The 24,210-nt window shown below is 54.0% G+C and overlaps 1 protein-coding gene across 2 annotated transcripts in view; it reads left to right on the top strand.

Annotated features, from left to right (window-relative positions):
- Positions 1–23,874, top strand: part of Nkd1 (NKD inhibitor of WNT signaling pathway 1) — a 73,157-nt gene extending 49,283 nt beyond the window's left edge. The window contains exons 4-10 of one of the 2 annotated variants that reach the window (XM_052166882.1): positions 3,602–3,668; positions 12,661–12,767; positions 14,453–14,548; positions 18,317–18,464; positions 18,913–18,997; positions 19,874–20,001; positions 20,598–23,874. In XM_052166882.1, the coding sequence (XP_052022842.1) occupies positions 3,602–3,668; positions 12,661–12,767; positions 14,453–14,548; positions 18,317–18,464; positions 18,913–18,997; positions 19,874–20,001; positions 20,598–21,190 (1,224 nt within the window). In that variant the 3' untranslated portion in view covers positions 21,191–23,874. Of the gene's footprint in view, positions 1–3,601; positions 3,669–7,448; positions 7,548–12,660; positions 12,768–14,452; positions 14,549–18,316; positions 18,465–18,912; positions 18,998–19,873; positions 20,002–20,597 lie in introns of those variants that run through there. The other variant, XM_052166883.1, reaches the window with a different exon arrangement.
- The last annotated feature ends 336 nt before the right edge of the window (positions 23,875–24,210 follow it).

Below are 24,210 nucleotides of genomic sequence, written 5' to 3'. Positions count from 1 at the left end.
CTGTTACCTCTTAGGGAACAGAAAGATTGACAGAGACCTGCTGGGGCCTTGCGTGGGGGAGACTGAGTTCAGGAGTATGAAGTCCCAGTGACAAAGAGGAAAACCCCTAGCCCGCGCCAACGCTCCCTAAGGCTCCACTTTGATGTGGTTTTCCGTCCCCGAGGCCTTATAAGGCAGTATGCCTGTGATGCTTAGCTCAGGGCTGGGCCGGCTGCACACCAGTGACCTGAGAAGTTGCTCTTCCTGGGGCCCAGGGAGGGGTAGAGACTGGCTCCCAGGGGCAGCAGAGGGACAGCGCTGGAACTTCAGAGGCACATGTAGACCATATGTCCTGACAGACTCCCAAGCCAGGCCTCTGGTCTTAGAATTCAGAGTACGTCTGAGGCCCACAGGCCTGGCGGCCAGGGGAGAGGGACCTAGGTCCTGGAGCCCAGGAATTAGATCGTTCTCTGGGGAGGCGTCCTACTCAAGCCTCTTAAGAAGGTGCAGTGGTAAGGGTTGGACTCTCTAGTATGTAAGAACTGTAGCATTGGCAAGTCACAGGACTGCTGTGACTTAGTTTCCTCATCCATAAAGTGGGTATAATAGCAGCATGCCACACGGTGGTTGTCACGGGAGGGCAGCTAGGGTTGGTCAGCTCCGGCGTTTCCGGTATTTGCCCATAGCTGTTTGATGGTGAGCACAGAGGACGCGATGAGCAATGACTGCTGATTGATCTTCAGCACAGAGGTGGAGCACGTCCTTGCCCCCCAGAATCACCCTGAGACAGTGGAGGGGGAACCGAGCCACCCTGGGAGGTAGAACTGAGCCTCCGAGGCTTAGTGTGGGCAGTGAGCTGTGTTTGCCCCGCCCAGGCCCTCCTGATCCTTCTTCTGCTCCCTCTGCTGCAGTCCTCCGCCCCCCCTCGGGGGGTTGGGGGGTGGCTCCTTACAGGGATGAGTCAGAGTGCAGAGTTCCAGCGGCACCCACGTTCCCGCAGGAGGATGCTTCAGGTCTGTGGCTGTGTGGACTGGGCTTGTGGCCAGACTGGAGCATGGACCAAGTACCAGAGAGCAAGGAGCTGTTCAGAGTCCCACTGAGTAGGTGGGAGCACTTGGCCTCTGACCCCCCCGAGCTGATGGCCAGGCCCTGGTTCATGCGTGCATTTGTCTGTTCCTTTGTTTTGAGATAAGGTGTAGCCCAGGCTGGTCTCGGACTTACAGTAGAGAGGGTTCTGCTCCGTTCCTTTCTCCTTGCCATCCAGTCCTTCCCTTTTTGCAATGCTGTTGAGATCCTGGGCCTTGCACACGCTGGGCGTGTTGCACAAGCGCTGCATGCGTGGCGGCTGCCACCACTTCGGCCACTGTCAGCACCCTTGTTCTTTATCCCATCGCCACGTGATGACGGTGCTCACACACGCACCGCGGTATTTGTGGATCATTCATCTCTTGAGGGATGGACAGAGCAGGACTGTTGTGATGGCCAGAGGAGGTTATTTCACACACGTCCCTGCTGCCTGCTGTTTAGGGAGTGTCCGGTGTGGTTTATACTGGGGGCCATTGTACAGATAAGTCCACCAGAGTTCAAATGCTAGGAGAACCCAGAAGCCAGGGTGTAACCCTGGGCTGGTTCACTGTGCCACATTCCTCTGTTCACTGAGACCACGAACACTCTATACTAAGACCCCGGAGTGGCCCAGGGAAGCACCACAGTGTGTTAAGGACATATACTTTGTGTGAGCTCAGTCCTCACTGAGCTGGGTTTGCTGGGTCTGTCATTCTCGGTCACGCTGGTGGGTGTGTAGCATCAGTACTTGGCTTCCTCGGCTGCTCTGTTGGGGTGATGTGGCAGTAACACCAGTCGGAAGTCACAGGACCTCAAAGGCTCATCATTGTCAGCGTCCTGGCTGTGGTGCTATCGGGGCTCCTGAGGTCAGCGCCGAGCCCAGTCTCTCCTAGAGGACTCAGCATGAAGGGCCTTTGTCCCCCTTAAAGCCTGCCACCTGCTCCTGTCACAAGCGCTGCCTGCCAGCAGTTTGGGACTGAAGAGATGGCAGCAGTCTCTGTGGCATGAAAGTTGGACTTTAATTGGCTGCTGGGGCGTCCCCGCCATCTGATGATTCCACTGGTGTGTGTCCCTTTCCTGTCACTGCCTGCAGATCCCTGTCAACGTGGTCCTGTTAACATAAACAGCCAGGTTACAAGCCTGGGAAATGTTCAGTGATTATGATAATTGGCAAGAAGGGGTGTGAAGAAAGTCACCCGGGTTTTAGTAAATGGGACGACAGGGCAGGAACAGCTGGGCTTAACCACCTTGAAGAAGGAGTGCAGTGCCTAGAATGGTCTAGAGCGCTACATGCAAACAGAGAACTGTTTGTTTCTACAACGGAAGTCGAGGCTGGAAGCCACCCCGTGGCTCTAACCACTGAGCAGCCCTCTCTATGCAGCAGCCCTTTCCAGGCAGCCTTGTCAGGGCGAGCCTGGATGTTCATTTAGCATCCGCAGTGCAGAGTTTGGGTGGTTTGTGTTCTGTGCAAGGCTTGCCAAAGCAAAGGTTTTTGTTGTCACAATGAGGCTTTGGTGGCAGCTGCCGTGTTTGGTCTTTTTGGCGCTTACCATTTGCTGGGATTTAGAAGCACCGTCACGCCAACCGCACTAGGAAATAGAATATGGCGTGCCCATCTTTGATCTCTTCGTTTTCCAAGAGAGGAGTATTTTCCTAATGCTGGTAATGTGGTCCTAGGGATGTGAGCCCCACAGTGGAGTATACAGCAATGGAGACTCACGTGTCGCTGACTCTAGTGAAGGCCCTGGGAAGTCTTGCTTGTTAAAGGTCTTATTAACTTTATCTAAATAATCTTAGGTTTGAAAACGTATGGCTGAGTACCAAAAAATAGTCATTTTGTAAGCTACAGTCTAGTTCTTTCTGTGTTTCTAGTCTGCTGGGGTGACTCAGAAGAGTTGGAGCATTAGTCCCTTGATGTCTCAGACCTTTTCTAGCCTGCAGGACGGCAGCACTCCCTTTGCCAGTGTGACAGTATCCGAATGGCAGCTTGACAAGACTGCTAGGAAGGACCCCTGCAGGGGGTGGTGGATCCTAGATCACCGGCTCATCGAGGGGACAGGCCAGGCATGTGCCAAGATCAGACTAATGTCTGGGAAGATGGGGCGTGGACAAGATCCAGAGGCCCTAGTGAAGATCACCGGGACACAGCATGCAGGCCCAGGGCACTGGCTGTTTGGCCTTGAGGGTACTAGGGATCCATCGAGAAGAGAGTGCAGGGGGCCCCACCTTGTTTGAAGGAAGAATCTAGACTGATGTCTCTCTTTGGACCTTTGCTGAGTCTGTGGCTGTGCGATTGACTGGACAGGAGGGACAAGGGACACTGATCTTACCTGACATTCCAATGAGGTGTGGACTTGGCCTCTAGGAGATGTAGGTCCTGGGCAGTTTTTCCCAGGGTGCTCTGCACCGAGAAGCCACTTGCACTATCATATGACTGGGTTGCATCTCATCTGCTTGGTCCTATGGGTCCTCACTGCCACTGTGCAGTCTAGCCAGGTAGGTTCCTACTGCCCCCCCCCCCTGCTGTCCTGTAACCTGCTGCTCTGTCTTCCCCCAGGAACTCGTGGGTGACACTTCTAGAGAGGCTCTCGGTGAGGAGGATGAGGACGACTTCCCATTAGAAGGTACGTGGGCTTCAGTAGCTCTGCCTGTGGCACTCGGGTGGTGGGAAGGCCCATAGAGCCCAGAAGGTGTAGGCAGGGGATGCAAAACCCTTCTCGGCACTCAGGGTGACAGCCACACCCCGTGCTCAGGGCTAACAGACTTCAAGCAGGCCATCACAGGGCTAGCCCTCTACGGAGGTGCCTGTGACAGCGACTGAGTGTCTGCCGCCGGCCTCTGCCCTCTCTCCACTGGTCCCTTATTCAAGAACCCTCCTTTCTCCAGCAGAAATGCCATGCTGTAGAGCTAGGGAGAGTGGCATGGACCCGGCCTCTCGCCTGCTGGTTTGTTTCTGGCAGTGCCTCAGCCGTAGATGCTTTGCAGCTGCCCACATGGCTCAGGTGACTTCCCATGACTGTGACCAGCAACAGAGAGGGCTTCCTCTGCCCGTTACTCACAATGGGCAGAGAGCCTGGCCCACGCTGAGCCGCCCAGGAGAAGAAGGACCCTGTCTGTTCTTTGAGACTCTTGGAAGGACCTTAGTCCCGGTGCCCACCCAGGGCTCTCCTGCTGTGACTTAAGCCCACCCCACACTAGGGCAGGGTTATGGTTGTGCACGGAAGACTGCCAAGGGCAGATACCTCCGAGCCCTGGCCATCCACCTGCCGGGCCTCGGCTGCGGCCTCCTTCTATTCTCCTGGCCAGGGGAGAGAACTGGATCCTGAATGTCATCTTTGTCTTTCTGTTGGCCAAGCCCATGGCCCCTTGGCTGCCAGGGAGCTGTGTAAGGGAGGGAAAGGGGCCTTGTGAGGCGTGGAGATGAAAAGGAGTCTCTGGCCATCCCAGGAGAGGAGGGCTTTGGCTCCTGGGTTGTTCTGTAAAGCTTTCCCTAATCCCGAGTCTTAGCCGCCTTAACCGGCCAGCTGGGAGCGAAGCGGGAGATTAAGGCCGGCTTGGTGTGCAGGGCCCCGAGCTCCTTTTGAACTTGGGAAAGAACAAACTAAACAGCAGAGGTCCCGAGCTGACCGCAGGCCTGTGTGGCAGGTGTGGAAAGGAAAGGAGCCCTCCTCCTGGGCATCCAGTAGCAGCAGCTAAGGACAGGAGGGCCAGCCCCTTACGGGTATGAGACCCGCGCCCTGCGTGAAAGTCACTACTGGCGTGGTGGGCAGGTCCATGATGCATCCGAGGGAGTCCTTCATGGGCTCCCCTGATTTATGATGTGTCCCCTGTCCCCGGGGTATCCTTGTTGCCTCTCACTTGAAACTGCCCCTACCCGCCCCAGCCTCCTGACTCCCTTCTGTCTCAGGGGCTCCAAGCAGCGTTTCTACCGACCCCAGCACCCACATAGCATCTGCTGCAGAAACCTAGTTCTGTAGAACCTAGCAGGCCATTGTTTCTTTCCCACCTGGTGAGGCTGTCAAGGCTACGGAATATCTGGCTAAAGAGAAAGCGAAGCCCAAGTAAAAGGAGGAAATTCTGGGTGCAGGGCATTTGGTTGGGGGTGCCAAGCTGAAAACCTGCTGGCCGAGTGGAGGGGCTGAGCTGGGACGGCCAGGCCACCTAGCTGTTGGGGACTGCAGTTAAGGGACAGTGGACTGGAGCGGGAAGGCAAGAGCTTCTCAAGAAATGGCTTCAGGCAGTTCTACTCACTCCTCTAGGGCAGGTCTATTGGCAAGGCTGGCTGGCAGTGCCTGGAGTCTGAGTGGAGGTGCGGCTCTGCTGGACCAGGGAGGTTTAGCCGTCTCTCCAGTGGCCAGGTTGGAAAGCTAACTTCCTCTGTGACCTTTCATGGGGGAAGGACAGGGGCCACAATGGATGGACCATAGCGGTCTCTTACTGCTCTCTTTGTCCAGGGTCCCTGCCTTCACTCATGATGTCCCTGGCTTCTCTTCAGGCTCCAGAGCATGAGGACCAGACACTGTTGTAGGCACTTGCCCCCTTTCCCTGTTTCCCCTTTGCCTCTTCCCTCTCATCCACAAGTGTCTCTAACTGTAGAATGCTGGGATGCGGGCCCAGTGGTGGTGGCATGTGGGAGGGCAGTGTGCACATTTGGAGGCGAGCCGGGGAATGCTTGGGAGCTCTGCTGGCCAGATCGCTGCTGCTGGGAGCTGGTAGTGGGTCCCTGAAAAGCAGAGGCTCACAGCAGATGCTCCTTAATCCAGGACTCTGGGCTCTGTGGATGTTCAACCAAACTTGTTTGAACTTGAGGCTCTTGAAACTGAAAATTCACAGATAGGATTGCCTAAAAAGGCCTGGTCGGACCTAGGAATGTAGCTGGCCACACAGTACAAGCAGATGCATACACACACACACACACACACACACACACACACACACACACCCTCACCCTCACCCTCACCCTCTCCATCTGTCCTCTGTACCTGAAAGTCTCACATGGGTTTTGGGGGAGCACACCAGGAACATCTACTCATGAAAGGGTACATTAGTGACTTCTTTCCTGTCAGGGAGGATCACTTGGCCCAACTCCCCCGCTCATCTGAATTGGAGCAGTGACACAGAACTCCATCCCTAAGTTCTCCACCCTGTGGACATGGAATGCGTGGTACTGTCTCAAGCGAGGCATGGCTTCTGGGTCGTGGGGTTCTGTGCAGACCTGCTCTCATTTTCTTGTTTCGTTTTGTTTTGTTTTGTTTTTGTTTTTTTTGTTTTTTTTTGTTTTTTTTTGTTGTTGTTGTTTTATTTTGTTTTTTTCTGAGACAGGGTTTCTCTGTGTAGCCCTGGCTGTCCTGGAACTCACTCTGTAGACCAGGCTGCTCTCAAACTCAGAAATCCACCTGCCTCTGCTTCCCAAGTGCTAGGATTAAAGGTGTGCGTCACCACTAGCCGGCTTGCTTTCATCTTTCTTTCTTTCTTTCTTTCTTTCTTTCTTTCTTTCTTTCTTTCTTTCTTTTTTTTTTTTTTTTTTTTTTTTTTTTTTTTTTTTTGGCTTTTTCGAGACAGGGTTTCTCTGTGTAGCCCTGGCTGTCCTAGAACTCACTCTGTAGACCAGGCTGGCCTCCAACTCAGAAATCCACCTGCCTCTGCCTCTGCCTCCCAGAGTGCTGGGATTACAGGCGTGTGCCACCATCGCCCGGCTCATAACCAGGAAAACTCCAGGCTTGTGAGATCTGATTGTAGTGTAATGGTGGGGAAGGGAGAGGCTGTGAAAAATAGATCCTTTTTCTTTTCTTTTCTTTTCTTTTCTTTTCTTTTCTTTTCTTTTCTTTTCTTTTCTTTTCTTTTCTTTTCTTTTCTTTTCTTTGTAATAGAGTCTCGGCACTGTAGCCTGGCGAGATTGGGGTGGAGGGCTCAGATTCCTTGGTCCTGTCACAGCCTCCCCTCCCAAGCACTGGCACACGGGGGCGTGCTACCCTGTTGCCCAGCGTGCCACCCTGCCTGGCTTGCCATTTTGCTTCTTAAGCTTCATCCCCAGTGCTGTGAAGTGCAAATACACGCGCGTCCACTGCGTTAGTAAGGACTTAATGAGACAACACATGTACCTGCCAGCTTGACTGGCAGTGCCAGGCTGGCGCATCTGTGAATCTCTGGAGCCGGTTTCCCTCCTGAGGCCTGTGCCAATCATGCAAGAAACCATTTGGCCTGGAATGCACACACGATCTTTCTCCTCGCGGCCGCAGATTTACCCTCCTAATTATTTTTGGCATAGGCTAATATTAAAATCCATCTGCATTCCCCCTGACAGCTGCTTGCTGGAGGCTTGGAGGCCCAGAAGCATCCTGGCAAGCCACCCTCAGACCAGAATATTTGTCACAGCTATCTTTGTGTGGACAGTTGCAGGGGATCAGGAGCATGTTAGGGCGTGCGTCCAGACTTGAGCATGGAGAGCTCATCTTGCACCCAGTCTTCTCTCGTGTCTGCCTGAAAACTTGCTGGCTCTCCAGGTAGGAAAGACACGTGCCCCACTCTTGATGTCATTTCTGCATTTTGCCTGAATCTTTTCTGCCTTGGTCATAACCTGGTTTCCAACATCTTGCTTTTATCCAAGCTTGCTGTTAACTAGGCTCCTGTGTTAAAATAAGCCAGCACTGGCTGCTGTCACCTGAGTTTGTATTTTTGCCCCGTATTTCAACCACTTCCTTCTGCACTAGGTCCCCAAGTTGCTCAAGCCAGGATTGACAGCATCTGTCTATCTTCGCTTACCTATACACGGCACAGCTGGGTTCATGCTTATGAAAACCCTCCTCTGTATAGATGAATAGACATGCCAGCCCCCATGAGCGGTACAGGGGCGGCAGCTAGCAGGGACCAGCCTCCAGAAAGTTCGAGTTCTGTCTGTGCAGATATGGAGCCTGCTGTGAGGTCATCAGAGGGCCCATCTGGGACTGTACAGGATGCGTTGCCAGACTGAATGGAGATAGACCGGGCCCTGCCAGCTCAGACGCATCTGTACCAATTAAGAGGCACAGCTCAGTACCCCTCCTTCCACACCTGCCTGTCATCTGCGTGGGACATGTCAGAAATAACACGCTACACGTATCTCTGGCACCACGTGCATGACACTTCTGGAACTGAACAGTGGGCTTCTCGGAGCCTCTTTCCCAACAACTTCAGATGACCCCAAGTGACCCTAGTCACGGGGCTAGAGCCCTAGGTGAGCGTGTGCCCGTGCAGCTTAGCATGGAGCTGCTGTACAGGGAGCGCCCACTAGGCTTTCCAGCCCTCTCTCCCCCTGCTGTTTGGGTGGCGCCAGCTGTCAGCGCTCAGGCTGGGTGGGCTGTGCCAGGCTGCTCTCTAGGTCACTGCTGTTTGCCAGGGTAAACAGTCCCCAGAAAGTGATGGGGGACCTCTCCCAGCATGTGATCCCAGAGATGCCTCCTATTGGCCCTGGGAATGCTTTGGAAGTCCAGGTTCTAATCACAGCTGCCCCCTTTCCCTGTTTCCCAAGTCTCTTCCCTTTCTCTTCCTCCTCCTCCTCTTCTTCCTCCTCCTTCCCTTTTTTAAACTGGGGGAGGGGAGAGGGAAAGAGGCTGTCTTTGATCTCAGCGGAGGAAAGAAGTCTGTTCTGTTCAGGCTTTTGGCTAACACAACAAACAGTGTTTAAAATTTAACTTTGCTTAATTAATTAGTAATTCTGTTTAATGCTGTCTGATCTCCCTCCAAAAGGTATTTTGAAGCTTGAGAAGGGGACTTCAAAGGGAACCGGGTGAAGATGGTCAAGTAATGCATTTAATCTGGCAGTGGCTGGGGGTGGAGTGCAGCCAGGCTGGAGCTGATGCTTGGAGAGAAATCTTCTGCTAAATCAGCCAGCCAGCTCCGCTGGCCATGGCCTCAGTGTGAGCCGGACAGAGAGCAGCCCCCAAAGAGAGGGAGCCCCACCACGCAGCCCCTCGTCGTCTTCTGGGCTGAGAAGCAATTTTAAGAAAGTAGAAATGACATTGTCTCCCTTCTGTGGCCACTATAAATGGTTGGACAGGTTGGGCACTGCATGGGGTTTCCGGTTAGCCAAACAATAAGTCACAGGCACCTTCCAGGCTGTGGCCTACGGAGCAGGCATGTGCCTGGGAAGGAGTAGAGGGTCACCTTTGCCTGGGCAGGGCACGGAGGGCCAGGCTGGTCCGAGCTGTGATGACTTGATAGAGCTCTCCTGTGTGCAGCAGAAGCAGCCAGGGACTAGGACCTGAGATGTGTCTCATTAAACTTCACTTGGAGAGCCAGGCTGCAGGCCCAGGGCTCACAAGGCTCACTCAGCGTCGTATTCTTTATCACCCAAACATGCTTCTCAGGCATTGGAACATCCTACCGCGCTCCTTCCTCGGCTCCCTTGTCTGGGCTTCCCTTCCTCCAGTCACCCTGGCAATGTGCCGCGCTGTGGCTCCCCCTGGCAGCTGGGGTATGCTCAGAGTGCCGTTGGAAGATGTCGCAGACTGGCAGCTGGTTAAGCCGGGACAAGAAGCAAAGGGAAGACTTGGCTACCAGAGTCCGCCTTGGCAGCATGGTATCTTTCTGATCCCTGGGTGTACGACTTGGGTGGCCTGCAGTGAGCAGCATTCGCTGCCTGGCCCTGATGCCAGGGGTCATGGCCAGGTGGAGATGCTCTGCTCAGCCGCCGGGCTACAAGACGGTTTGCCTTGGTTTGATTTCAAGAGGTCATCTGCAAATCCCGTGCCGGCTGCCAGAATCCTAGCCCTTGCCTCTGACCCTGTGCCTACCTGGCTCTCTCTGGGTTCTCCGTCACCTCTTCCCTCACTTGGTCAGGGGACAATAGGGGTGAAAGGTCTTCTTTGGTAAGGCACAGGTGTCAAGGAGTCTTACCCTGGCAACATGTCTCCAAGGCCTACCGTTCAGTTCTGCCCTGGCTAGGCTGGGGTGCTCCTAGAGGCTTGATAAGCTAGGACCTCCTGATGGACCAGCTGGGGAAGAGAGGACAGTCTTAGCCACTCAGTTCTCTAGAGAGGAAACAGGAGGATAGAAGAGGGGTGCTTCCCACCTCAGGAAAGGAGAAAGGAAGGGGCAGGGGAGGGTCCGGAGGAAGACCTGCTCTTTAGCACGGCAGCAAGAGAGCTCCAGAGGAGAGAACGGAACAGCGGCCCCTTGTCTTTGGGCTTATCAAGTGGAACATGAAAGGCAACATTGAACCTGGAGGTGCTTGTCTGATAGCTTCCCTTTGAACTTGAAGTCGGTCGGTTCCGATAAGCCCGGCCAGCTCGCAGCAGCAGGACCTCTGCAGAGCCAGCTTTGAAGATGGAACGGGGCTTTGTTTTGCTCTCTGCTTCCTCTTCTCTCTCTGGGAGGGGGAGGGGAGGAGTCTGCAGCCTGAGATGCCTCTATAGTTCCTAAAGAGGGGGAGATTGGGGCGAGGGAGATTGTTCACACCTGGGCTACTGGCCGGGACTAGGGGACAGTCAGCACTTATTGAACACTTACTGAGTACCCACCATATTTTCTGACCAGCAGTCCCCTCACAGCCCTCTTCTGGAACTTACTTGAGGATGCTGTCTACTGAGAACTAATATCCCTGTGAGGGAGATACAGCCTTGCCTCCACTATACAGACTCTTCAAACTGCCTGGGTTGAAAAAGTAGGAGCAAGGGCCGCTCTCTCCCATGATGCTCCTGTGCAGTCCAGCTGTGTCTGCTGGACATGCTGGTGACAACTAAAGCCAGGGCCTCAGCAGAGCTCTTTGGTTCAAGGAGTAGCAGGAGGACCACCTCCCCACATGGCCTGAATGGTAAAGCCATATACCTTGCACCTTGTCTGGACTCATGGCAGCATCTGTGGCCCTTGGGCAGTAAATAGATTTAGTTGTCGGTGCCTGGCTGTCTTTGAGTCCCTGGCCAGTCACCAGCCTGGCCTTCCTGGATTCAGAGTCTGCTGGAGGAGGGTGTCTGGCCAATAGGATCAGACAATTCGGGATGGAATATAAAGTACTTGGGACTAGTGGCCTGCCTGACAGCAAGGGTGCCGGTCCCCAGGAGACTTCTGAGGAGGTGGCCCTGTTGGTTTTGTGCTCCCTTGGCTTTCCTGTGCAATGACAGAGCATTCCACAGTCAGCACTCTTGATGACCTTAGGGAGCTGTGGTCTCTCTGGCGGTGTGGGCAGGAGGCCCTCGTGGGTACTGGCTGTACTGAGACAGGAAGAGAGAGGGAAGAAAGAAGCTCCCTGGGGGATGAACCACTGCCCCAGGTCTGTCTGTAGCTGCTGAAGTTTCTGGGAACCCAGAGTATTCCTATGCCTCGGTTTTTCCATCTAGAAAATGGAGCTATAATAGGAACTGCTTCAAAGGGTCCCAGTGAAGACACAGTTCATGAATAGCCGGTGCTGAGGACTGAGGGGCCCAGGACTACTATACGAGCCTGTTGCCCATGCTGTGAACACAGGGTCCAGGGCACCATATGGACTGCTGTGAATAGCTGCTAGGAAGGGAGTTCTGACCTGGGGAATATGAACTAAGAAAGGCAGTGTGCCCCTCCCCCACAGAACTCCCCACCCCCAGCCACTGATGGGTCTTGGGTACCCATCTCAACACAGGGATAAGTGGATTGAGCGAGGCAGGGACAGAGCCCCACTGTCCCGGCTGTGCCTCATTTTACCAGGATCTTGACATCCTAGGAAAGTTCACTTGGACTCTGAGTCTGGTCTAGCCATCTCAGGTCTCCCTCCCAATCTTCCAGGCAAACCAGCCTCTTAGGTCAGGGGCCCTGCTCCATTTGTTTCCCTACAAAATACAACAGCGAAGTCACTATACGGGGCATTAATGAGGGAGGAGGTGGGGACATCTTCTAGAAAAGTACATTGGAGCTTCTTTGAGTCACACAGAGAGGATCAAAGAATTCCTCTGGGACATTCTGTTACATGGTGGAACCTATCGCTTGGGTTCTGGGTCTAGGATGATGGGTCTGCCAGGCTGGCCCCTTTTAGACACAGGAAAAATGGCACCAGTAGGCCACGCACTTCATATTTCTACTCTGCTCCTGAAGGACAGGCACTCAGAAGACCATGTTCTTTGGCAGAGGGGAGAACTCCAGGTGAGCGGAGGCCAGGGGCCAGGGTCAGGGTGAGTGCAGTCCCTGAAGAGGCCAATGCCCTTCAGCGTGTGCACATAAACCCATCCTCAGATTCTCAATTCAGTTGTCCCTCTGCTCTACCCACTAAGCGCATCTGCATCTTTGAGGGTACCACGGTGTCCATATAGGAGGCGGTGAATACAAAAGGCGTGGCTGGCTCCTGGACCCCCAAATACTTCTCCGTGTGCTCTGCCCTGCCGAGTGGCTGGTTGTCTGAACAAGGTTCTGAATCTGCCTATAGGCTGCTCTTCCAGCCTATAAAGCCGGGGCCTAATAGGAGTCTGAGAGGCTACAGAGAAACCTGAGTAACTGGTGTAACTACACCTCAAAGGCTTTCTCCAGGGCAGCCTGTGGCATCACCAGGCCAAAGAATGGAAGGCTGTGGAGCTCAGCCAACAGGCCGGGCAGGAGGGGCCAGCACTCCTGGCCTGAGGACACAGCACAGCCACCTGATCCCTGCTTCCTCACCTCTCCCTGTGCCTCCCGCAGTGGCCCTGCCGCCTGAGAAGATTGACAGCCTAGGCAGCGGAGATGAGAAGAGAATGGAGAAACTGAGCGAACCCGGCCAGGCCTCCAAGAAGCAGCTCAAGTTTGAAGTGAGTTTCCTTCTGAGGGCTCTGACTTTATGGTGGTGTTCCAGAAGGGGGAAACTGAGGCCCATCTAAATGGGAGGAGCTCTCACCTCTTAGGTGGATAATTGCTTCCGGGGGAGATCTTTCCTGCTGCCCCTGGGCCATGACACCTCAGCCATGGCCTCTCCACATGAGAGGCCAGTACACACCACCAGGACCCTACGGCTAGTGAGTGTGCATGGGGGGATGGGACCCTCGTCCTTGGGCCTGTTGCCCTCTTATGGGATCTTCAGAGTCCCGGGGCATACAGCTCACCCTCCAGCTCGTCTCAGACCCCAGCAGTGGAGCCCAGGCACCAGGCCCAGAGTGAGGTCTAGTGCAGTAGAGGATGCTGGCCACCCTCACCCTCACTGCTTTATGCCTTCGCCGTGCCTCCTTTCTGAGACCAGAGGGCACAGCTCTGCTGTTCATACAAAGCTGTGAGTTCAGGCCAAGTCCTTCCCCATTTCAGCCTTCCCTGGACTGTGGGGTTAAGAAGTATCTGCTGGGGTGGTGTCTGGGACCATTTGGTACTCCCACCCCACAGTATATAGTGGGCTGCCTTGCTTGGTGTAGCTGGGCTTCTTTCTTTTCCCAGTGCTAATGGAGCCCTGTCGCTTGCCAGGCAAGCAGCAGTAAAATGAGTGTGTTTCCTGCTCCCTTCCCTTGCGCTTCGAGCAGTGTGGTCAAGGACGGACAAATGGCATAGCTAGCCAATGCAGTGTGCGATGCTTACGTGCAGGTGTGTGTGTGTGTGTGTGTGTGTGTGTGTGTGTGTGTGAGTGATGTGTCGTATCACATCAAATACTTCTCAGGAGGGGTGGGCACTTGGCAGGTGTCAGATTAACATGTCATAGAGGGGGGAAGGCTGGCTTTGAACTCAGCATGGTGTACTTGAGAATGAGAGGAAACCAGCTTCAGGCTGCAGCAGCTGCAAACAGGACCACTCCAGTCAGCAGCTATTCTCCCTCACGGTGCAGAGGCCTGTCTCCACGCTCTGAGTCAGGGTATGGGTATCATTCCATTGTCTAGGTCACCTCTGGGTCTTTGATGCCTGACCCTGTAGCGCTGCCCTTGGCAGATAAGCAGGACACTTGAGGTGGGAGTATGAGGACTGTCCCCATAACTTCAGGGGACCTGGGAACTCTGAGCTGACGAAGAGCCATGTGGCAAAGGACTTAACTATTCTGATGACTTTATTGGATAAAGGATAGATCTGATTGTTTTCTGTCACTTCTATGAAAGGAAGATGCAGCATCAGAAACATATCCCAGGAGGAGTCTAGGCAGACTGGAGTTTCACCTCTTCATGTCCAGCCTATTGCTGCCCAGTTCAGTTGCCTGTCCTCAGATCTTGCCTTGCATCTCAAGTCATTGGTCCCCTGTTGCCTTCCAAAAGCTTCTCTTTCTCCGTTGAAGCCTGCCTTGTGAGGCCAGACTCCTGTCTGAATCCATGCGTCTCCTTTGTCTTTGAACACTAGAGCTTACTGGTGCCCTGGGACATGGCTACCTTGCCCAGGCTCTGGCCTCATTCCCCGGCTGGTCATGTCTTAGTCACTGTCCTTCTCCCTTTGCCAGGGTCAGGGATAGCCAGCGGTGCCCATGGCTTTACCCCAGGGCCCACAGTGCTGCTCTGGTTGATAGTTAAACAAACCACATGTCTCTGTCCAGGAGCTGCAATGTGATGTTTCTGTGGAGGAGGACAGCCGGCAAGAGTGGACTTTCACTCTGTATGACTTCGACAACAATGGCAAAGTCACCCGTGAGGTAAGCCTGCTTCCTGCTAGGTGGCAGCCCTCAGGCACAAGGCTTGGACTTAACCTGAGTCTGCTGTCCCTTCATCCTGCCTGGTGGGGGTGGGGCTAGGGAAGGACTTGTGAAAGGTTGTTGGGAGTATCCTGGCATCTCACATAATCTAGGACTCGGGGTACCCCTCTGGGGAGAGGTGGGAGACAGTGGTAAAGTCCAAGGCCTTCCCAGAGAGGAGCCCCAGGTTCCAACAGCCTTTCTCTCCTTCCTTCCCTGTGGTCTCTGAGCAATAGCAGCCACCCTTGACTGCCTCTGTGAGGCTCTACAGAGCAGGCGGTGACTGCAGTGACTGGGCCCAGGCCCCTCTCCCCGTTCAGAGTCCTCCTACAACCCCTCCCGAGATCCTCCCACCCTCTCCAAGTCCCTGCCTCTGCAAATTGAGCACCAACTGTGCACCAGGCTGAGCATTCAGCAGGAAGGAGGGGGTCAGTTCTCCATGTGTTGCTCTGACAACTGATGAGGCAGAAAACAACCAATGGGACAGAAGGGAGCACGAGGAAGCAGCTTCTCAGAGGGACAGCCTGTGCTAAGCTGACCTAAGCCGGGCAACACACTGCCCTGGGGAGGGTGCCTGCGCAGCTGACCCCTAGTTAGTCACTGAAGGAGGCTGGCCCGTGGCTCCTTTGCAGAATAGATATAGTGGGTCTTTAAGGCCGTGCAAGAAACCCAGATTCCATCCAGGTACCAGGAAAGCCTAGGTAGGCCAGGCTCAGCTGCTTCTCTCTGCCTCTCCAGGAGGCCTGCATTATGACGTGAGGAGGCCTGTTAGAAATGGAGTTTGGCACCTGTGTGGAGATGTGTGGAGAGAGCAGGACAGGTGGGTGGGCTCTGTGTCCTCTTGTGGCCCAACATGTGGGCCTGCCAGCAACGTCAGAGGCATTAGTGCAAGGCCTCTGTATCTCCTTATCCCATCCTGGTTGGGACAAGTATTTGCTTTTCCACAGCATATATAGGAAGTCACCTTTCAGTCCTTGGAGGGAGATCTGGGTTACAAAGCATGCCTCTGTCCCAGGCTGTCACTTGGGGGACATGAGAATAAGGCGGGAGGGAGAGCCTGTTGTGGAATCGTAGGTAGCAACGGCTCATGCATCTCTGGACGTCCGTCCCGGGAGGCTGAATCCAGAGGCTCAGTGCGTGCAGGACCAGGCCTTTCACGTGGGTGTCCCCTCGCCCGTCTCTTCTTACTGCACAGACTCTTCGTGCCACTGTCAGCTCTAATCCTCCCTCTCAGGATTCCCCCCCATTCAGAATTTCCATACACGCTCCAGAGCCAATCTCCCTGGCTTCCTGGCCAGCCAGCCTGAATGTCACAGGACATAGGGGACCATCTGCGGCATCTTGGTCACACGTGCCACAGTAAAGATGGCCAGCCCTTGGTGGCTGCCCTCTTCCTTTCTTCCCAGTTTAGAGATGCTTAGGGGCCTCCTGGGTGTGTCCCCTACTGCAGAGGCTTTGCAGGAAGACATGGGCAGATGTTCAGGTCTGTTTTGCCACTTGTGTCCTTGGTGATGAGAGGAAGGAGCCAAGGGAAGGCAGGCTGTCCGTGGGAGGTGGGCCCGCGGCCTGAAGTGAACCTTGCATTGAGTTGTCTTTCTGAAGAGCTGGTTGAGTCAAGGATCCCCCCGCCGGGCGGATTGCCTCATCTCTAGCCACAGATGCCTTTTTAAACCTGCTGTTCCCACTTTGCCCTCTCTTCTTCGTAGTGTGAGCACAGTGCTTTGGTGTGCGCAGGCAAGCAGGTTCCTTCCTGACTGCCTCTGCTGCCTGGAGCCCATGTCTGGGCTAATCCTCCAGTTCTGAACTTGTGGACCTGGGCTCTCCATCACACAGGAAGCAGTCATGGTCCCCTAGGCCAGTCAGCTTTCTGTCCCTGTAGCAAATGCTGAGCTACTCAATTAACAGAGAGAACAGGCTTGGCCTGGCTCACGGTCAGTGGGTTCTGTGGCTTGGGCCAATAGCAAGACAGCATAATCTGGCCAGTGTGTGTCACAAAGCAAAAGCGGTCACCTCAGGGCCTGGAAACAGGGCGGAAAGAAGAGAAGACCAGGTCCCACGGTCCCCTTGGGGAACATGCCGCCAGTGACCCAAAGGCCCACCACAAGGGCCTTTAGAAGCTTATTCCCTAAAAGCTCCACCAGCTCCCAATATGCTACCCCAAGAGTACATCTCCATTCCATCCATTTAGAAGCAAACTGTAGCAGTCCCCACTTCTGTGTGACAGACCCTGGTTTTTAAGATGGTGGCAAAGTTGCCTCTTCAGCCTCTGCGCCATACAACACTTGAAGAATGTTGGCAGTGGCCTTCAATTTCCTTGTCTGTCACCTCCATCACGATGATGTCACCGTCATCTCCTGAAGAAGGTGCAGTTCTTAGAATGGGTGACATGGCTCTGCAGGGAGTCCTGGGAAGGATGGAGAGAAAAGGAGTCCTGTTGCTCTCCCCTGGAGGGACTGAGGCAGCTGAGTGAGCAGGGTGAACAGCTGGAGGCTGGGTCTCAAACTGCTGCTCTCCACATCTGTCTCCACATCTTCCCATCTGGTCTTTCAGAGGCTTTTGCTAAAACCTAAGTTAGTTGTCAACATCGATGAGTTGGAATAGTTGGTGGAAGACTCTGCTTTTCTAGGTGCTCTGAGTGGCCTCGTTCTGTAGAGTCAGCCTAGTGAAATGCCCACCATGTTTCCTGAGTACACCTATCCTCCCTGCCAGAGACCCTGCATGCCTTTTATCCATCACACATCTGCCTGGCTATGGCATAACTGGGGTCACCTCTGCCTCAGCTGAGGAGGGGCCCAGTATGTCAAAATTCATGAAGAATTGCTGGCCAAGATAACTGCAAGTGTGCCAAGGGATACAGTGCTTTTTAAAAAAAATGGCTGCCCCTCAGACAGCTGACCACAGATAGATACCCAGAGCACAGAAGTCCTAGTAAGGGGTGCTTTTACCCCAAACCCAGTCAGAAGTGTCTGAGGCTTCTCACAGAACACTGCTGGAGTTCCCATTCCAATATAATAGGTAACAGGCCCAGAAGAAACACTCGGTCAGGTTTCTCACAGACCAGTTTGTCTTCAGTGACACTTATGTCACACTACCAAGGTGGAGTGGCTTCACCAATAGAAAGTGACCTCCTCACGTCCTGGAGTCTGGCGTTTAGGGCTGAGGTATCAGCCTGCATGGTTCTGGTGAGAGCTCCCTTCCCAGTCTGTGGACAGCTGCCTCCTCACAGGGAGAGACCAAGTGAGCTCCAGGAGTCACAGGACAGCAGCACCTGTTCCCACACGCCGCTCCTCCATCACCATCAGCACCTCTCTCTCTCCTGCTATGGTGTCCCTGTAGAGGAACAGGCAGGGACATAGTCCAGTCAAGTGTAAAGACATTGTCACATTTCTGTTTCTCCCTCTAAGAGCACAGGGATGTAGCATCTCTGGGATCCTCTCACCTAGGAGGGTTGAGAGCTCTTCCCCTACCTGGGTGAGGCTATCCAGGGAGGTTCCCTGGCCCCCGTTAAGGGCCCAGGGCTTTACAAGCCACCCTGAATTCGTGAGTTTACCTTCTTTGCCCCATGTTCTTCATTCCTTCTTCCTGGGGCTTTTTCCCCATGCCCACCATCTTGCCTCCAGAAGGAGCCGGGGCCTTCAGCACGGCAGCAGCAGCGATCACCAGCTCTTGGGTTGCTGGTGGCAGGGCACTGTGACTAAATCTACGGAGTGTCTGCTTCCTCCCAAACAGGACATTACCAGTTTGCTGCACACCATCTATGAGGTGGTGGACTCCTCTGTGAACCATTCCCCCACATCAAGCAAGACCCTGCGAGTGAAGCTCACCGTGGCCCCTGACGGAAGCCAGAGCAAGAGGAGTGTCCTTTTCAACCATGCCGGTGAGAGGGACAGAGCGGTGCCCACTATGGAAAAGACAGGGAGGACCCAAGTCAGCCCGGGAGCAGGGAAGAGACCCAGCTACCACAGACAGTTGCTCGGTGTACTGAAGGGCTTCAGCAGGCCCTTGAAGGAATGGGCCTCTGGGGTGGGGGAAGGGAGCAGCTCACAGATGGAATTCCCAGCATAAGCAAAGGCATGGAGTTAAGACTGGGCTCAGTAAGACGCTACGTGAACACGTAGTGGAGAGGATGCAGGCCAGGCTTTGGTGGGCAGCTTATGAATCTGGAGAGGTGAGTGGGGCAGGCAGCTAGTTTGGTCTTCGCTGGGCAACCCTGCTGCAGAGCTGTAGTGAGCTACCTTGAGTGGTTTTTGAGGACACAATGCCAGGAAGCCCTGGCAGAGCTGGAGTAGGTACTAACGAGTCTCTCCTGGGCTTCTGGGACTCAGATCTGCAGAGCACAAGGCCCCGAGCAGACACCAAACCTGCTGAGGAGCTGCGTGGCTGGGAGAAGAAGCAGCGAGTCCCTCTCAGGTATGACACGCCTCGTGCCCGTGAACATGTATGGAGCGCCAGCTGGATATGTACATCTGAAGGACTCTGAGTAGTAGGGTTCCATCCTGGGCCCTCCGCAGGGGCCGTGGATTTATTTCAGAAAGCACAGGTTTACAAATCAGACTCTAAATTTACAAACAAAACACAGGAATAAAACAAAATCCTGGAAATAGCTCATCACTGTATTCTATATAAAAATTCTTTAGATTTTTCTCCATGTGGTTTGGGTTCAGCATGTATTGGGTGTTCCTGATGTATTATCCACCATAGATGAGGTTAGGGTAGCACCTTGGGGTCTCACACACTGAGATTTCTATTGCGGAGTGTGTGCATAGACCTTCACGACAGAGGGACAAAATCCCAAGCCTCCTATCTCTTAGGATGGCCTGGCCGTATCTTCATTTGCAGGCTTCTTGCTCTCAGAATTGTAAGGGCTTATAAATCTGCAGTGATCTGTCCTGTGGTGACTTCTGCATAAACAGAGGGCTAGAGGGCTGTCTAAAGACAAGCACCTAACAACAGCACCAGGGCAGCAGGCAAGTGTGGAGATCTTCAACATCTGTGCCAAGGAAGGCACGGCTGGAGAGTGACTAGTCCTTCATGCGAATATGGCTAAGACAGACCATGCTAGGGCACTGCTGGGTGGGCAGGAGATGGGTGCGGCTGGGGTGCATTGAACAGACCTTGTGGTGGCGAGGCAGATTGCGGTGGGCGTTGGGGAAATGAAGGCACAGACCGAGAGGTTTCTGCCTCAGACCCTTCCTCCCAAGTCACAGAGGAACGGTAATAAGCTGCTCGTTCAGCCCGATGGCTTCCCAGTAGATGCCTTCCTACATCCTCTCCTTGTTGTCATAGGTTCCAGGGTGACAGCCACCTGGAGCAGCCAGACTGCTACCACCATTGTGTGGATGAGAATATCGAGAGGAGAAACCACTACCTAGACCTGGCGGGGATAGAGAACTACACGTCTCAGTTTGGACCCGGTAAGAGGATGCACTGTCGGGGAGAGCCTGGACGCACAATGCTGGGTGTTGGCCACTGACCCCGAGGACTGGGGACATAGGTAGCTTTGTACTGGACAGGTCAGGGGCTCTTCTCAGAGGAGCTAACCTCTAACTAAAGACTAAAGACATTTTCAGAATCAAAGTAATACTTGCACAAAGCTAGGCAAAGTCCAAGAGCAAGAGAGACTAGAGAAGCCAGCAGAGTAGCCCCGCTTAAGCCGCCAAACCTGGTCCCACGGCACCCGCAGCCCTGGTGGCTGCTTGGTCCAGGACTGTGCTGCTCTGCCAGCCTCTGTGCCCCCCATTCCCCCCACCCTCTTCCAGCCCTTCCTCTTCATGCCAAGCTCTCTCTGAGTTCGCCCCGCATTTCCCTTTATTCTCTTAAAATGCTCCACCCACCTCTTTTAGTTCCTTCCCTACCTCTCCTTCTTCTCCTCTCAGCAGATGGGAGTGTTTTTCTCCTTGCAGGGCTGCAGAGGGCATTAGAGGGCTGCTAGCTCAGACAGAGAGGTAGCCCAGGGTAGCCCAGTACACACAGCGGGTGCTCATGAAGTGTCTGTTGGATTGGTTCCTAGGCTCCCCTTCGGTGGCCCAGAAGTCAGAGCTGCCCCCTCGAATCTCCAACCCCACTCGCTCTCGCTCCCACGAGCCAGAAGCCGCCCACATCCCACACCGGAGGCCCCAAGGTGTGGACCCGGGCTCCTTCCACCTCCTTGACACCCCCTTTGCCAAGGCGTCAGAGCTCCAGCCACGGCTCCGGGCCACTCAGGATGGGAGCAAGCACTTTGTGAGGTCCCCCAAGGCCCAGGGCAAGAACATGGGTATGGGCCACGGGGCCAGAGGTGCAAGAAGCAAGCCCCCACTGGTGCCCACCACCCACGTCGTGGCCCCCTCTGCCCACTTGGCCTCCGGCCCAGCCCTCCTCCCCACCCTGGCACCCCTGGGGCACAGAAAGCAGAAGCATCGAGCCAAGGAGAGCCAGGCAAGCTGCCGGGGCCTGCAGGCCCCACTGGCCGCAGGAGGCGCCACCGCCATGGGGCGGGAGCAGGGGAGGGAGCTGCCTGCTGTGGTGGTGTATGAGAGCCCGGCTGGGCAGGCCGTGCAGAGACATGAGCACCACCACCACCACGAACATCACCACCATTACCACCACTTCTATCAGCCCTAGGCCTCCCCGGGCTGCCACAGGAAGGACCCACCCTACACCCTAAGGCATTATTATTCTATTAATTATTGTTATTATGGCAATTATTGTTATTAATAATTATTGTTACTCCACTAATATTTAGCCAGCCTTCATGTAGAAGACATGTGGAAACACGGAAGTAAACTTTTATTTATACGTCGTGGGGATCGTGTAACTCACCCAAGAAGTGACTCTGGGTTTGGAAGGGTCCTTGGGACACCCCAGCTGCAGGGTCCACACAGATCTTCCCAACCCACAGGAGCCCAACCCCCCACTTCGGCTCTTCCAGGAGAGCACCCTTGCCTGGCCCAGCTTCGAGACCCTCAAGAGCTCCAGAGGACAACAGCTGCTACCTCTCAGTGTTATTCTGGTTCAACTTCGCCCTTAATTGATTGTAACATGCTACAGGAGATTTCGGTGGACTGCCATTGCGCCCTCGCTCCCCTTGTGTTCTCATGCCTCAACCTAGACACCCTAGCTGTGTTTCCCAGAGTTATTGCCTCCCCTTTCCAAAGGAACTAGTCCTTGTCCCAAGCCAGCCCCATGCTTTCTCCTTTCCTTGACCATGCACAGTGTGGAAGCACCTCCTCTTCCTGTGCCCCCCTTGGCTTTTGAAGGATGCACCTGTGTTTAAGGATTGTCCTTGTAGCCAGCCTTCTCAGTTTGGAAACTACTACAGAGAGAAGCAGTCACATAAAGAGGCGTGGGTTTCCCAAGATGGCACCATTGTGTGACGGAGGGTGTGAAACCTGAGTCCGCCATCACCAGATAGCTCGAGGCTCTCCAGCAGTCTTTGTAGCTCTAGGTAGATGCTGCCTATCCGTGTCTCTTTATCTTTCTATAAATACACTCTCAGGTATCTTTGCTGGTATGCAGAAATCACTGCACTGCTCTGTGGAAGCTCCTGCAACCTAGACGTACCCCGTGTGTTTCCTTTACAGGCTGTCTGTCCATCACACGAAAGCAGCCATCTCCGTCTCACTTCCCTGGGTCTGAAGTCTGCAGTTTTGGAGAAACCTGCTTGGGTATAGAGGCTTAGGATGGAATGGCGGTGGCAGCTGAGACACTGGGCAGCATCCTTGGCAGAATAGGGTTTTATCTGACAAGAGTCCAGGGGACCAGAAAAGGTTCACTGTCACGTAGTTGGGGCCCAGACAAAAATCAGATTACACTCCCAGGTTGAGTAATTTGAGGATTGCTCAGCAAGGATGACTGCCAACACTGAAGCAAAGGCTGAGGGGCAGCGAAACCCAGCCCAGCACTGAGACCACTGCACCTCTATACATGAAGGGAAGGATCGAGAGGCACCCAGGAGTCATGACATTAATTCAGAGAACATAGCAGGCTGTGTGAGTGAGTGAATGAATGAATGAATGAATGAATTGATGAATTTATCCAGAGGGAGTGAATGCCCCATTCCCTCCCTTGCCTGTTTCATATCCTTCTCTAGTAGCATCCGATGAAGGCCTTGAGAGGGGTTGGGCTTTTATTCTTGAGGATCCAGAAAGAGTCTGACCCCAGAAGGAAATGTGGCTGCCTGTCTCCTGAGTTTAGCACGGTTGATGAGCATGTGCTTCTGAAGGTAGTGAGCATTCGTTGTCTTCATGGTGTTAGTTTCCCCGACTGCCGGTGTGCCTGGGTCTGGTTGGTGCCATCCTCAGGACATCTCCATGAGGAAGCAGGAAGTAGAAGTCCCGGGAACGTGTCTGTGGCTCAGAGGGGTCAAGAACCTACTTGACACACATGGTAGGTGGCAGTGCTGGGCCTTCGCCTTCAGGATCCCTAACATGGTGGGATATGAGCCCCGAGTCTTCCTCATGGGAAGCTGTGAGTCTCTGTTTGGCTAGAATCCAAGTCAGGAGACACTGCCACCTCCCACGGGACTGCGACCACACCAAATGGGCAAGGCATCGTGGGAGCTTGGTTTGAGATGACAGGATCCAGTATGAATGAAACAGTTTCTGTCCCTGAGTCACTCTGTGTCAGCAGGCCAGAGCAACTGACATTCTGGGTCCAAGACCAAGAGGAAAGAATTTCTGGGAGACAAAACCTGATGGGGGAATTGGGCTTGACTGGGCTTGGGGAAGGTAGTCACCCCTGGACCAATTACACTGGTCATCTAGTGTGTGCCCACCTGCTACAGGAGGCAAGGTCACCATGATGAGGACAGGGACAGGGGGACCAGCAAACACAAAACCAATGGCCTTCAGGGCCAAAATTGCCACGGGCAGCTGCCTAGGGACTGGAAGCCACTGGTTTTAGAACACAGATCCTCTAACTGGGAAAGGAGGTCCCCTGCTGCTGCAGGATTTTGTTAACTTCTTGCTAACTCTTAAAAGTCACTTATAAAAATAGTACCGCGTTCACCTGTAAGAGATCAAGGTAGCGCCTAGAGGCTTAGAGTCAAAGGTAAGTCAGCAGGCTCTGTCTCACGTGCTCAGTCTCCAGAGATCCAGCCCAACATCCTGGTCCCTGTGGCCTCCAGGACCAGGAGTGCAGTGTGGTGGTTGTAACACCAACTGGTGCCTGGCTGTGGGCGCTCGAGGCCTGACTCCCCTTCCTCATAGCACGCACTGCAAGTGAAGTGCTGTGCCTTGGTTTCTCCCTTGTGGGTACTTTCCAGATGTTAGCCATCTTCGTTACCAGAATAAAAGCATTTTATAGAATTCCTTCCATTTAAATGTTGTAATCTAAAATACTTCTTTTCCAACACAGTGTGAAACAATTGTGTAACAGCAACCTTGAACTTACCCACCCAGAAGTTTCAAATGCTGACATTTTGCACTATTTCTTTCTGATCTATTTTTAAGAGGGAGAACCCTGCAGATATGCTCAAGCCCCTCCCCACCCTGCTCTTTTATTTTTACCCAAGAAGCAGCATAGTGTTCATTCTTGGGCTCATTCTCTGCAGCCCGGGGCACTTGGGGACCCCCCCCCCTCCCCAGCCACTGAACTCTGTCCCCCTAACAGCTGCTCAGCCCACTCTTGCGTGGAGACGCTGT

Source organism: Apodemus sylvaticus, chromosome 21 (genome assembly GCF_947179515.1).
Source record: "Apodemus sylvaticus chromosome 21, mApoSyl1.1, whole genome shotgun sequence".
NCBI lineage: Eukaryota > Metazoa > Chordata > Mammalia > Rodentia > Muridae > Apodemus > Apodemus sylvaticus.
The sequence above is the reverse complement of the archived record's forward strand: the minus strand, read 5'-3'. Positions and strand labels throughout refer to the sequence as shown.